The sequence below is a fragment of the Plasmodium brasilianum genome, chromosome 10 (genome assembly GCF_023973825.1).
Source record: "Plasmodium brasilianum strain Bolivian I chromosome 10, whole genome shotgun sequence".
Lineage (NCBI taxonomy): Eukaryota > Apicomplexa > Aconoidasida > Haemosporida > Plasmodiidae > Plasmodium > Plasmodium brasilianum.
The window spans coordinates 1,115,140-1,129,944 of record NC_090123.1 but is presented as its reverse complement, the minus strand read 5'-3'; the positions used below and the strand labels follow the sequence as shown (position 1 = coordinate 1,129,944).

General features: G+C 25.6%; 3 protein-coding genes across 3 annotated transcripts; 2 read left to right on the top strand and 1 right to left on the bottom strand.

Moving 5' to 3' along the window:
• Window positions 1–797: 797 nt before the first annotated feature.
• MKS88_003289 (uncharacterized protein) lies at window positions 798–2,072 on the top strand (the record flags this gene model as incomplete). The annotated part of the gene is made up of 2 exons (XM_067216367.1): window positions 798–1,494; window positions 1,747–2,072. The coding sequence occupies 2 exons, from the start codon at window positions 798–800 to the stop codon at window positions 2,070–2,072; spliced, it is 1,023 nt and encodes a 340-aa protein (XP_067073021.1).
• A 3,342-nt stretch (window positions 2,073–5,414) lies between these two features.
• On the top strand, window positions 5,415–8,510 carry MKS88_003288 (uncharacterized protein; the record flags this gene model as incomplete). Its single annotated transcript, XM_067216366.1, has 3 exons — window positions 5,415–5,843; window positions 6,040–6,171; window positions 6,417–8,510. The coding sequence occupies 3 exons, from the start codon at window positions 5,415–5,417 to the stop codon at window positions 8,508–8,510; spliced, it is 2,655 nt and encodes an 884-aa protein (XP_067073020.1).
• A 2,729-nt stretch (window positions 8,511–11,239) lies between these two features.
• On the bottom strand, window positions 11,240–13,906 carry MKS88_003287 (4-hydroxy-3-methylbut-2-en-1-yl diphosphate synthase (ferredoxin); the record flags this gene model as incomplete). The annotated part of the gene is made up of 1 exon (XM_067216365.1): window positions 11,240–13,906. The coding sequence occupies one exon, from the start codon at window positions 13,904–13,906 to the stop codon at window positions 11,240–11,242; it is 2,667 nt and encodes an 888-aa protein (XP_067073019.1).
• Window positions 13,907–14,805: the final 899 nt, after the last annotated feature.

Below are 14,805 nucleotides of genomic sequence, written 5' to 3'. Positions count from 1 at the left end.
ATTTCACAAATAATAGACATTTGGGCTAAAATTTAAGCGGAAAAAAAAATTGGACTTTTTATGGCACATTTTTTATCTGTAAATTTTCAGTTTTAATCTGATTATTGAGATAAGCTTTACACATATGTATATTAGCTTATTTTTGTACTTTTTCTTTTATATTTGCGTTTATTCCCGCATTTGCTCATTTTTTGCTTGTTCGTTCTTTTATCTTATGAAATTTTTAATTTCGTTATAAATGCATTTTTTAAATTCCCTTCATTTCTACTTTTACAATTTAATGCGGATAAAATAAAATAAAGCTTTTTATTTATCAGCTAGCCAACAATTTTTTTTTTTTTTTTTATTTATTTGTTCTTTTATTTTGTTCTTTTGTTCTTTTTTTTATGTACAGTATAATAACGAGGAATAAAATGATATTTGCTCATATATTAACAATAATATAATATTATAAAATTTTTTTAACAAGGCTTTTTTGGTTTTTATGTGCAAAACTTTTCCTGCTATTATTTCTTTGTCTTTCCATGTGCAACATATACCATTATCAGTATACACATTTGTAAAGAGGCACATCCATGCATACATAATGAATGTTTAAGTTGTAAAGTTCTGTGCTGTACAGCTTTTAAAAAAAAAAAAATAATAATTCAAATAAGCGAATAAACGAATTAACTAATTAACGAGTTAACTAATTAACGAATAAACGAATTAGTGAATTAACTACTTAACGAATTAACGAATTAATTCGTGAATAAACAAATTAGGTCCCTCATTTAGGAAGAGATGTTACTTGCATAATGGAGGATCATAAAACAACAGAACTATTTAAAAAGAAGAATAATACGGGAGGGAGGAATAGGGAAAGATGTAGTTTATGTAAAACAGGATACCAAAAATTTATAAATACATTTATAACATGGGAAGTAGTTTTGTTATTAACTCACGTTTTAATCTTTTTGATAATAATATATAAATATACCAAGGATAGTAAATTAGATTCAAAAAAAAAAAATCTGTTTAGGTCCTATGAAAGTACAGGCCATTTCATACAGGGTTTTACGTTTGTCCTTCTGTTAGTTCCATTTCAATTTACAAAAATAATAACCATATGGTTAATTAATTGTTCTATTCAGAAAGATATGCATGAACAGGAAATACAAAGATATTATGACGATATTGAAGGTAATAAAAGGGATAAGAATATAGAAGAACGAGATAAAGATATGTACATTACTTCTCATGAACTTGGGAAGCAATCGATAGGAAATGGTGGACGTAGTTGCATTGATGTGAATAATATGGAGGACTCCTGCATAGAAAATTCTTCAAATACAAATAATTCGGAAACAGAAAAAAAAGTAAAATGCACAAATTGTAACGAAATTGGTGGTAATAATAACAATAATCATAACAATTACAGTAATAATAAAAATAATCCTCGGACACACCAAATTGTGAATACGATAAAAGGCCAAACGGTACAAAATTCGGCAAGTGAGTTATTCGTGAGAAGAATCGTTTTTCCTGTTAATACACCAAAATATAAAAAAAAAGAAATTCAGTACTTTTTTTTATGCGCAAAACTATATTCATTAAAAAGATGCAATTTTCTATTTGTAATAAAATATGTGTGTTCTTTCATACTAATGTTTGCATATCCTTTATATAATTTAATAAAGAGAAAGCTGATTTATAAGTATTTTTATTATTCTTCTTATTTTATGAATGCTTTTGATTTTGCGTCAGGTATGTTAACTGGAGCCTTTCTTGTTTTAATATATGGGCTTATCTTATTTTTAGTTAGCTTTTATAAAAATAGAAAAAATGAAAAATTTTACTTCTATGATAATTATGCCTTTATAAATGATGTAAATTGCTTATGTGATGAACACATAAGAATCAATATAAAAAATAATCCCTATTTAAAAAATATGGTAATAAATTACTTTAATATATATTATAATTATAAAATCCTTCTTTTTATGGGTATACTAATGCTGACGACTATATGCGTTTTTTCATTTATTTTTTCATTTACTTCTCTTGCCGCTTACGAACTACACAGCAGATGATGTGCGCCTACGTTTTTTCCTATTTGCCTTTTCCCGCTCTTTTTTTTTGCTGCATTTTGATTCATTTTGTTTCATCTTGTTTCATTTTTATTTTACTTTATTGCATTACGTTTTATTATATCATATTAAATATTATTATATATAATTTTCTACTTTTTTGTGTGCAAATTTTTTTTTCCATTAACGTTTGTTTGGTAAGTTCGGGAAAACGCTGGCATTGCTATTTGCAAATGGGGAATATGTAAAATTTTTTAAAATTTTTTTTCGTATATTTGCATGTATAAGTATATACGTATACAAATATATATGTATTGCATTTTATATACATATGTGCAAACCTAATTAAGTAGTTTGTTTTGTCTTTTGTTCTTTCAAATATTTCCAACTAATAATTTTTTACTGCTATTTTAATATTTTTAATTTCTGATGCCAACACCGGGAAAATGTGTATATTTTATAACAATATGGAAAAGTGAAAATCGTAAAAAAAAAATTAAATTAAATAAACCAATAAACAGACAAATAAACAGACAGATGAGCAAAAATTCCCATTTCTTTGTACATTTGAAGCAAAAAAATATTTAAACAATTCGATTAAATAGATATTTTTAAAAGCAACAAGCAATTTTTTATAAGACGTACAAAAAAATAATACATAAAAAATACGAAATACAGTTTGCTTCACCTGTATTATTTGTTTTCTTGTTATCAACAGTATTCATAATAGTTCATATATAACTGTGTTTGGTACATATCAGAAGATTAAGGTTCTTATCAGACTTATTCATGAGTAAATGATGAAATCTATTTGGCTGTCTAATATTTAACACCTTTCTTGACAGTAGTTGTCATATAAATATGACAACTTGTTTATTATTATAATAAAGTTAAAAAATATGACAAAATTACGTTCAGGAAATGCTAAAATTAATAATAAGGAATATGTTTCTGTTGTAAAAAAATATTTAATGTGAAGTTATTGCTGTAATATTATTAGTGATATACGTAATAGACATAACCATAATAGATTAATTTTTATATGAACACATACATACATGTGGTATATTTGATACTTAGAAGTGAAAAAATTATGTTCTTAGTTTTTTTGTTTATTTCAACGCTTTAATGTTTTTAAATTTTTAAATTAATTATTCTGTTTAATTGAATAATATGGTATAATACATACATACATACATATATTATATATTATATAGTTACATCTTTACAGTTTCCTATATTTTTTTTAAATAAAATAACACTTCTATTTATTTGAATTTCCGATATATAAGGACGAAAAAAGACGACATAGAAAGAGAAAAAATTATGACTAGTGTTATGTTAATATTATATATTTTTTGATGAGATAGAAAAATAAAATAAAAAATGCTTTATTGCAATTGAATGCATATCATTTATTTAATGTCTTTTATAACCATAAACTTTATATTTTGTCAACACCGATGCATATATATTTTTGCAAATTTTTTAAAGTGTACATATTTTATTGTTATTAGCTTCAGTTTTTTCTTTTTTAACTATCTTTATAGGCTGTTCAATATTTTATATTTTGAATATAAATTTTGTCCTAAATAGAACATTCTGTATGTTTCATTTATGCATAAAAATTTAGTAAAATAAGGAATATACTTGAAGATGTATATAATATATATATTTATAAATATTATATATATAATACATTATAAGGGGATTACAGCAAGACTCAGTTAAATAAAAGGAAAAAAAACCCTAAAAAATTGTAGACACTGAGAAAAACATTGAAAATTTTTTTTTTCATATATAAAGGTAAAAACTATTTTAAACGGGCAAATACATAATTAAAAGAAAAAAAAAATTATACTATACAACTGTTTTATACAATTAAAAAGGACTCATTCGTAATTTATTTAAATATTTATCCTTAGAATATATATTTTATTTGTTTTTCTCACTTGTCCTAGTTTTAATTTTTACAATATTGCATGAATAGGAAAATATATAACAAACTAGTAAATAAATTTTTTAATATAAATCCTCAGAGAGATTTCTGAATGAAATAAATTGTCATAAATTGGTATATCACTGCAAAAGTTAATATATTTTATATTGTAGCTATTTAGATATTATTAATACAAATAAAGATTACTTTTTCATTTTTATAAATTAATTAAACAATTTATATTTAAAAAAAAAACATTTTTCATGTACATAAAAAGATAAATGATTATAAAAATAACCATTGCATTAACAACTTTAGCTTAATCTTATTTTTGTTTACTTTTCAATGTATGTTTATTCCATTATACAGTTGTATAAGTCTACAAAACATATTTTTTAATTTACATGCAAATTTTACAAAATTCAAGCTATATAACATAAAATATGATCGCCATATAATTTTTCCCAAATATAATATTTATACATTCCAAATATTTTTTTTTTTTCCTGGTTATTTAAAACTTTAATGTAACTTTTATTCTATTATAATAAAATTTCATGCAGCTCTTTTACGAAAACACATGTATATTTTTATTATTAAGTTAATATTTTTTTTTTTGATTTATTTTTTTTACTTATAAATGTATAATGGGATGGGAGTAAAAGTATAGTATAATTTTGTCTACAGCTTTGAACGCTATTATATTCTGTTAATTATTCTATTAAAATAAACTTCTGCAATTATTTTATAATGAGAGTTTATCAACTTTGTACTTCTACATTTTATAAAAATTATTCAAAGGTGATATTAAATGTTGAAATTATTAACATATATATTATTTAATATATTTTTTTTGTGATAATTATTTGTATAATATATTACAGATGATATATAATCCTATGATATGTTATATATTAGTGTTAATGCCCATTTTTAAATTTATTTTATTGATCTAATATAAATCCATCTAGAATTTATAATATTTTTTGCGATGTTATTATAAAGTATACTACAACTGACTATTATAAAATTTATAATATAATATATTCCCTATGAACAAGATATGAGAATGCAAAATTTTATCATTCATCTCTTATTATTGTTAAGTAACTAAATCTTGATGCACATATAATCCTCGTAAAACACAAGATAATTCAAATTATAGCAATATATATATAATATATATAAATAATAGATGTTATAAAAAAAAAAAAAAAAAAAAAAGTAAAGGAAAGGAAAACAAAAGAAAACAAATAGGAACAAATTAGAACAAATCAAATGAAATGGAAAAACAAAAAAGAAAAAAAAATCAAAACGTAAAGTTCATTATAAATGCTCCACTAAGTCATCCATGTACTGAAAAATATTTTTAAGATATTTTATTCCACATTTATGTTCACGTCATCATGGAGGTAGGCGCAGATTATATTGTTAATTCTGCAAAATCTTGTGATCACTGTGATGATGATGATTCATGTGATAATTTTTCTAGATCTTGTACTGTCATTGGTAATAATTCTTCTAATATTTCCAATGATTCAATGAAACATACATTAGGAGATGCTGATGAACTTGTAGCACCTTTAATCTATAAGGATGAAATTTCTGAGACGAGTTCTCGGGTAGATGACAATATGGAAAGTGATCCATTGGAAGCCGATCCGGTAAAAGAAACTGTTCCATATGGTTCTCCTCCTGGGATATCAGATATGCGGCAACCTAATGTTGATCCCTTAACCACAATGACTGTTAGTAATTCAGAGCATGCTGAAAATTTTTTAACATCTTCTGCATTACCAGGTTCTCTGTTCGGACAAATGGAAAAAGGCTTACAAGTAAGGAATAATAATTTATATTTGCATAATAAAACAACTATCATTAAGACTGCATTTGCAGATCATCCATTCTATTATACTTATATATGTGTATATGTATGTATATATATATATATATAAGTATGTATATACCTTAACATTGTTAATGCTAATTAATTTGGGACTACAAAAAACACCATTTTTAAATTTTTATTAGACCCCATCTCTAATTGGTATGAATAAAACATTAGATAAAATACATGACACAACGGATAGATTACGAAGTCATACAACTGGCTCTTCAAGAGGTGGCAATACAATTAAACCATCTTTTGTATATGTCAAATCTGTCCTAATGCGAGCGGTTGTTATCTCATTATTTATCCTTGTGCATACTGTAATAATATAAAAATTTGCCTTTTAAAACGTTAACATTTTTATTATTCCGCTTAATAAGTTGCACTTGTTATTATAGTGGAACTATGAAATAAAATTATAATATATATACGTATACATGCATATGTACTGTTGTGCTGTATTACTGTTGTAATGTTGTTCCACTATAACAATGCACTATTTTTGTCTACACTTCAGGGTGAACCATTTGGAGTAAATCCTGTTAGTAGACGGCAGAGAAGGACACGGAAAGAATTTCGTAAACTGTCAGCAAGGCCACAAGTCGAAAAATTTGAAAACTTATTTGTGAATACAAATAGATGTAGTAATGTTCATGTTGGAGAAGGAAGAGTGAAAATAAAGAAGGAAGATAATGTACAAGCACGTTCGGATGTACTAAATGAATACAACAGTGATGAATGGGATATGATTAAAGGATATTTCTTAGATATATGTATAGAAGAGCTTATGAATAATAAAAATGAACAAATAAATCATTATATGGTACAAAGTGAATTAGTATTAAATTATGGTGAAGGTGAACTATATAATACTAATGCATTAAAAAGGAAAGAACTATGGAATAAATGGATAAAAAACTATAGGCATTTATTAGACGGCAGAAGAAAAGAACCTTGGTTCCAAAACTTAAAGTTTAAATGGATAAATGAAATGAGGAAATATATAGATACAAATAAAAATTCAAAAAGGATGAAAAATGTAAAATGTACTATTAAAAATCCTATTCTAGAAAAGCAAAAAGTGGTTTGGAAAAATTGGTTTTCAAAGGAAAAACATATGATAAAACAGTATTGTAGAGAAATATGGTTTAAGGAATTAATTAAAGAATATGAGGGAGAAATACTTACATATAGTAATGCAGATGAAGAAAAAATGTTAATTACAATTATGGATAGTTTAAGAAATAAAAATGATAAAAAAGAATTCAACAAATGTTTAAGAGAACTTCTTACAGCAAAAGCATTTGTACTGATATATATGATGGTATTAGAAGATTGTATGAAAAATGAATATAGTAAGAGCAATGATCAATTTTTAGACCCTTCCTTCGAAAAAAGGGATAAAATGGAATATCTCAACAGAAATTTAAATGATGATTCACATGTAATGGATGATCGTGAAATAAATGAAAATTTATTTGAAATGGAATATAAAAATGGAAAATATAGTAGACGTTGTAAAGAATGTAAGTCAGGATATAAAAAATTTATAAATACATATTTAACTTGGGAAGTGGTTTTGTTATTTGCTCTTTTTTCAGTGTTTTATATAATAATATCTAAATATATAAAGGATAATAAAATAGATAACGAAACAAAATATCTATTTAGGTCAATGGAGAGTGCAGGTCATTTTACGCAGGGTGTTTTGTTTACCTTTTTGTTAGTTCCTTTTAAATTTAATGAACAAATTATAAAAAAACTTTTTAATTTTTCTTTTCAAAATGAAATGTATGAAAATAAAATAAAAGGAATATATGAATTTATCGATGGACGTAACATAAACGAGTGTTTGGAAGAAAGAGAACGAGATAAGAACATTATGGCACTTGAGGAAGAGGAATTGTCATTTGGAAATGATCGACGTTATAGTACTAGCAGTAGTAGTTATAGTGATAGTAGCAGTTTCAATAGTAATTATAGTCTTAATGAACATTCAATTAGAAATTGGAGAAATGATGATACGGAAAAAAACTCAGCAAGTAAATGGTTTTTAAGGAAATTAATTTTCCCTGTTAATACACCAGAATATAAAAAGAAACAAGTGGAAAATTTTTTTATGTGCTCAAAATTATATGAATCGAAAGGAATCCGTATTCTATTTTTAATGAAATATATATGTCACTTCATATTGATGTTTACATACCCTTTATATAATTTAATAAAGAGAAAGATTCGTCATAAAAATTTTATTAATTCTTCCTATTTTTTTAATTTGTTTGATTTTGCATCAGGCATGTTAAGCGGAGCATTGTTTACCTTATTATATGGATTTATCGCATGTACAATTCAATATTATAAAAACAAAAAAAAAGAAAACAGAAAAGAAATTCATTTTTATAATAACTATCCCTTTATAAGGAACATAAATTGCTTATGTGACGAAAACGTGCGGATTAATATAAAAAATAATACCAAATTAAAAAGCATGGCAACAAATTACTACAAAATGTATTATATTTATAAAAACCTACTTTTTGCGGGCTTAATAATTTTATATATTATAAGCACGATTGCGTATATTTTTTCGTCATTACCTTCTGAAAATTAGAATTAATCAGAAGATTTATTTCGGTTTTTCCCTAATTTCCGTTTGCTACACTTATATTTTGCTTCTTTGATTTGCTTTTTTTGTATTTAACTTTATTACACTTAATTATATTTTTTGGGCAAGTTTTTTTACCATTAACATTTGTTCTGTAAATAAGCTGGAAAAAACAAAGTAGCTATTCAATATAAACATTGAATATACAAAATTTTTTTAAATTATTTTTTGCACATTTGAATACATAAGTATGATATGAATATATTTACATATATAAATATAATGTATTTACTTATGCACTAACCAGATTACCTATTTTATTTTGTTTTTTGTTCTTTCAAAACCTCCGAACCCTCGTAATATTTTATTGTTTTAAAATTTTCAATTTCTCCTGTAATCTGTTGGAAATGGATATTCTATACTAATACAAAAGAGCAAAAAATTAAAAAAAATAAAATAATAATATAACGTTGAAAATGTGTAAAAAATGGGCTTGAAGTGTACCAAAACCTTCAAAAAGCAAAAAATGTATTTTCATTCGTACATTATGCAAACCGTTTGAAAAGGAAACGTGTTTTAATTTTATTTTTTTAGAAAAAAAGAAATAAACGTATATATTCTTTATTTTATATGTAATTTTTTTCGTTTATATATAGCGTAGTATTCATAAGAACTGCTTAAGCTAATAAAAAATATATTTGAAAAAAAAAAAAAAAAAATTCGAAAATACCCTTAAAAATTTACAGAGAAATTGTATATTTAATACATACATCATCAGTTCCATTTTACAAGTGTAATGAAAATTTAATAAAAAATTATTTTTCTTAATAAATACTTGTATTTCTACGTTATTATTCCTTTTTTTTTTTTTTATAATTCATGAAAAAGCTGAAGTTCCACATAGAAATTATATTTTAACAAGAAATTATAAATTCAAAAAGTATGTACAAAATATATCAATGAGAATAGGGTGAAAGAAGAAAATATAAATTATTTGAAATGTTGTTCGAATTTTATACATTATAGAGGAATTTTTAAGAAAGAAAAAGAGTAAACTTAATAAAAACGGAACAGATAGTAAGGCAACACACGCACACACATACGCATATACGATCAAGTACACGAACACACAATTCGAAACAAATACATATTGTAAGGAAATAAATAAAGAAATCAAAACAGGAAAAATGAGTTGGGGAGAATGGTGGCCGCACGATCCAGTGGTAAAAACAGACTCATTAGATCCGTACCTTGTCAAAGTACAGAAAAATAAGGTATAACAAATAGCGCAGTATGAAAAGGGAACTAATAAATGCGCATATATGGAAAGAATAAACCCATATATATAATACATACATACATTCGTATATATATATATATATATATATATATATATATATACATATGAACAATTGTGTATGTGTGAATATATTACTAATATAATTTAAAAGTAGTAACCCGCAACATCAGAATAATGCAAATTAATTAGAACGTTTTCACATTTTTTTAACAAAACGTAAAACATAGGTTTATTGGTACTGTGCTTGCGGAACAAGTAAAAATCAACCGTGGTGCGATGGAAAACATAAAGGAAGCGGTAACAGTGAAAACTAAATTGTCATCAAATTGGTCACATGTACACATATATATGTACACATATGTATGTATATAGTATGTGAACGTTTTTCAGCCTCATGTTCTATCATATTATTTTTTACAATTATTTTTTTTTCAAAGGAATTAAACCACTGATGTATATTCCCCAGTCAAGTGGATACAGACTTTTGTGCGGCTGCAGAAAAAGCACGCACCTTCCGCATTACGATTTTGCTGACTTATGGGTAAAAATAAGATGATGGGATGTTTGATGTAGGGGAAATATAAAATTTCCTCCAAAAGACATTAAAATACTTAAAATTTCTAAATATTCATTTTATGTCAAATAGTTTTATAATTATTAAAATTAATAAAAAAATAAAATACATATGCAAAGTACAAATGTATGCAATTTTTGTTTGTTTGTTTTTTTTTCCCTTCACAATTTTAAGGTTCGAGCGAATAAGAATGTTCCTAAGGCTGCTTTATTTACATACGTTGCGCTTTTTTCGTTTGGCATCATGACATCATGGTTATTTCACCCATGAAAGGGAAAAATATGATAATAAAATAAGCAAATAATTTTTTAATTCATTTATTCATTTTATTTAAAATTTTGTTTTTTGTGCCTTTTTTTTTTATCTTTTAACCGTTATACGTATGTGTATGTATGCATGTATGTATATACGAGTACCATTGATGTACATAAAAACAAATTTATAACTTTTTTATCTTTTATATCCTGCAAAAGTTTAATTACGAATAACGTTTTTACTCTGCATGCTGAGTGGAGGAATACCTAACAAATAAATAGCATACGCATATGTACATACATAAAAACGTATTTATAAGTATAATATTTTTTAAAGTAATATGACTGTTCCGTTATATAAATAAGGTCTTGGACTTATTAATGTGCTATGTAATATCAATAAAAAAAAAAAAGCTAAACATAATATTCTGCCTAAAAGTTCAGTTCGAAGATGTGCATGCATATACATATATGCACATGTGAATACATGATAACACATGTTTACACATGTCAATACAATGTCAATATATATCGGTATATGTCAACAGATATCAATACACGTCAATATATGCCAATACATACCAACACCTATGTGCTGCCTATTTCCTTACGGGTCCTGCCACTTGTTGTGCTTCTTAATTAACTCTATCAGTTTGTCGTAGGCTTCTTCTTCTGGTACATTTCTTTCTACTATTTCCTTTCCATAATACAAGTCAACTTTTTTAGGTGCACTTCCAACATAGCCAAAATGTGCATCTGCCATTTCTCCGATCCCATTGACAATACATCCCATAATAGCAATTTTAACCCCTTTTAAATGACCTGTTAATTTCATAATTTTTTTAGTTGTTTCTTGGATGTTAAATAAGGTTCTGCCACAAGAAGGGCAAGCTATATAATCCGTCTTAAATAAACGAATACGAGTATCCTGTAGAATATTTAGAGTTAAAAATGAGTTTAAAGAAACACGACTTGATATTTGTTGTTTCTCATCCTTTTGTGCATTAGCAACAGTGGCAGTGTTAGTGGCAGCAGAAGAGTAATTTGTTACATTAATAATCAGTCCATCACCCATTAAATCAATTAAACATGTTCCCACATATAACGATGCATTAACTAGGATATCTTCATAATATGTTGAATGGATGTCTACATAATGTATATAGGGTACATTAATACCTAAGGAATGTATAATTTCATTTACCCTTCTAGTAACTAATACATGCTCAAATACAGTATCTGATCTTAATAGAAGAAATAATGGAGCAGGATCCAAATTTTTTATTTTTTCTACCATTTTAATGTTTTCTTTTCCGTTTAAAATTAGTGCATAACCTTTTGAGTTATTTTTTTGCATCTCATCTTTGTAATATTCTAAAATATTGTCCATATTTTCCAAGTGAGTGTAAAATATTATATTATTATTATAACTACTACTACTATCATTTATTTTTAATTTTTTAACAATATCTATATTTTGTGGTTGATGCTGTACTAATACATGTAATCCTATTTCGATTAATTTTTTAACAGTTTTTTTTGCTGAATCTGTTAATGTTTCAAATTTGTCAATAATAATTATATCCGTAGTTTTGGCTCCTTTTTTTAAATTTCCATTTTGATCTAATTCTATATTTAAGTCTTTAAAAATTTGAAGAGAGTCTTCTAATTCTTTTACTGTAACTACATTGCCCACTGTACATTCTTCATGTAGCACATCACTTTTTACTTTTTTGTCAACTCTATTCTTTACTATATTGTTAAAGTCTCGAAAATTTTCCTCGAAGTTTAGGCAGTTACTATTCCAGTGTTCAATCGTTTGGTATACATCAGTATCACTATGGACAGTACTGTTCTCCTTTGCCTTATATATTATTGCCTCTTCTTTTTTTTCAGGACTACATGACTGAATTTCTCTACTAAGACTATTCTTCATCACAGTTACATCATTATCATTGTTTGGGGTATCTCTACTGTAGTTTGGTCCCTCCTTATTTTGCTTCTTCATAACTGAGTAACTAGCTTCTTCCTTTTTATCTGTATAAAATATTCTTTTTTTCAAATTTTCAATTAATTTTTTACAAGGAGCTAGCTCGTCCCATGGATCTTCAGTTAAAGAAATTCTTATCGTATCACCTATTCCATCATACAATAAGGACCCTATACCTAGATAAGATTTTATTCTTCCATTAGCACCAAAACCTGCTTCTGTAACCCCTAAGTGCATTGGGAATATCAAACCATTTTTATCTCTCTCATACTGCTTAGCAACTAATAACCTATAAGACTGTATCATTACATATGCATTAGATGCCTTCATTGAAAAAACGATATTATAAAATTTATTCTCTATACATAAATCTGAAAATTCAAAGGCTGATTCAATCATACCTAGAGGAGTATCACCATAATAGGAAAGTATTCGAGAGGATAAAGAACCATGATTGGTTCCTATTCTTATAGCTCTATTTAATCTTTTACATTTTTCAATTAATGGTACAAATTTTTCTTTAATAAATAATTTGCCTTCTTCAAATTCTTTTTTTTTATATACTTTATTTATCCATTTTTTTCTTCCATCCACAAAATTACCTGGGTTGACCCTAATCTTTTCATATACTTCTGCTGCCATTAAAGCAATTTTTGGATTAAAATGAATATCAGCTACTAAAGGAATGGTAATATTTTCAGATAATAATTTTTCTTTAATATGATAACTTGCTTCCGCTTCTTGTACCCCCTGAACCGTTAGTCTTACCATATCTGCACCTAAATCTTTACACTTTTTTATTTGATTAACACATTCTTCTATATTTCTAGTGTCACAATTTGTCATAGTCTGAATAGCTATATTGTTATAATTACCAATTTTTACATTACCAATTGTTACTTCTCTTGTTGGTAGTCTCTTATATTTCTTGGTACATTCACAATATTTTTTTATATCTTTTATAATATTGTACTTATCTTCATCCTTTATTATTTTCCTCTTTATTTCCGATTGGCCTTTTTTTTCACCTACTCGTGAATTTAAAAAAAAATGTCTTCTTTTTCTGCTCTCATATTTTACAATATTATGGTTTCTTTTTGTTCCTTCAAAATTACTATTTCTTTTTGAGTTCAGTGGAAATTGATGCATACTTTTTTTAAAATTTTTTTTTGCTCTCACAAATATAATATTATAATAAGATATTTTACCGACGGTATTTTTTTTTATTTCTGCATAATAACAAAATGTTACCATAAAAAGAATTATTCTTATTACCAAGCTCATCTTTGGTATTCAAGCGTTATGGGAGAAAAAAAATTGCTCACACGTTTGTATGTTTATATGTATATGTAAATATGTGAATATGAGGGCACGGCTACACATGCATGCATCTATTAATGTATGTGTTCATGCATGTATGTATTATTATATGTACTCATAACAATTTTAGTTACCCCCCGCCCCCAACTTTGAAGGACAAATTATTGCTTATGTTCCCACATATATACAAATACATATATATATATGTATACATTGTATGGCTGCATATATATGTGCACCTCTGTATGCCTTATTATTTTCTCTTCAATAAATGGTTCCTTTACTATTAGTTACTCTTCTTTGTTTTATTTTCTTCTTATTTTTTCCCCCTCTAAACAAGTTATCCAATTATTGTTCATTTCCATTATTTATTCAGTACAAATTTGATCATTCATCTTGCCATACATATATAATATATATATTTAAATATATACATACATATAAATGTATTTGTCGCTGAGGTACTAATTCTACTCTGGTAATATATTTTTATTCTGAAGGTCTGATAAGATTTATTTCTCTTTTCAGATAATCTCCATGTATTTTTTTTACTATATATATATTTTTTTTTAATTATGGTGAATACTATCTTTTTACAGATTTGCACACCATATTAAAATGAGCTTTTCATGACGTATCTAATTTATTCATCCGTTTATTGAATCTGACAAATGCCATTTTTGCTTTTCCTTTTTTTTTGAATTTTATACACTGTAAATATTTAAGTTATTATTTCGCTTTTTCCATTTTTCCTTTCTTTTTTTTAGCAATTACAGCAAGAAAAAAAACAAAAAAAAGAAAAAGAATATAATGAAAATGATGATGATGATGATGAAGAAGAAGAAAATAAACAAAATTTAAAG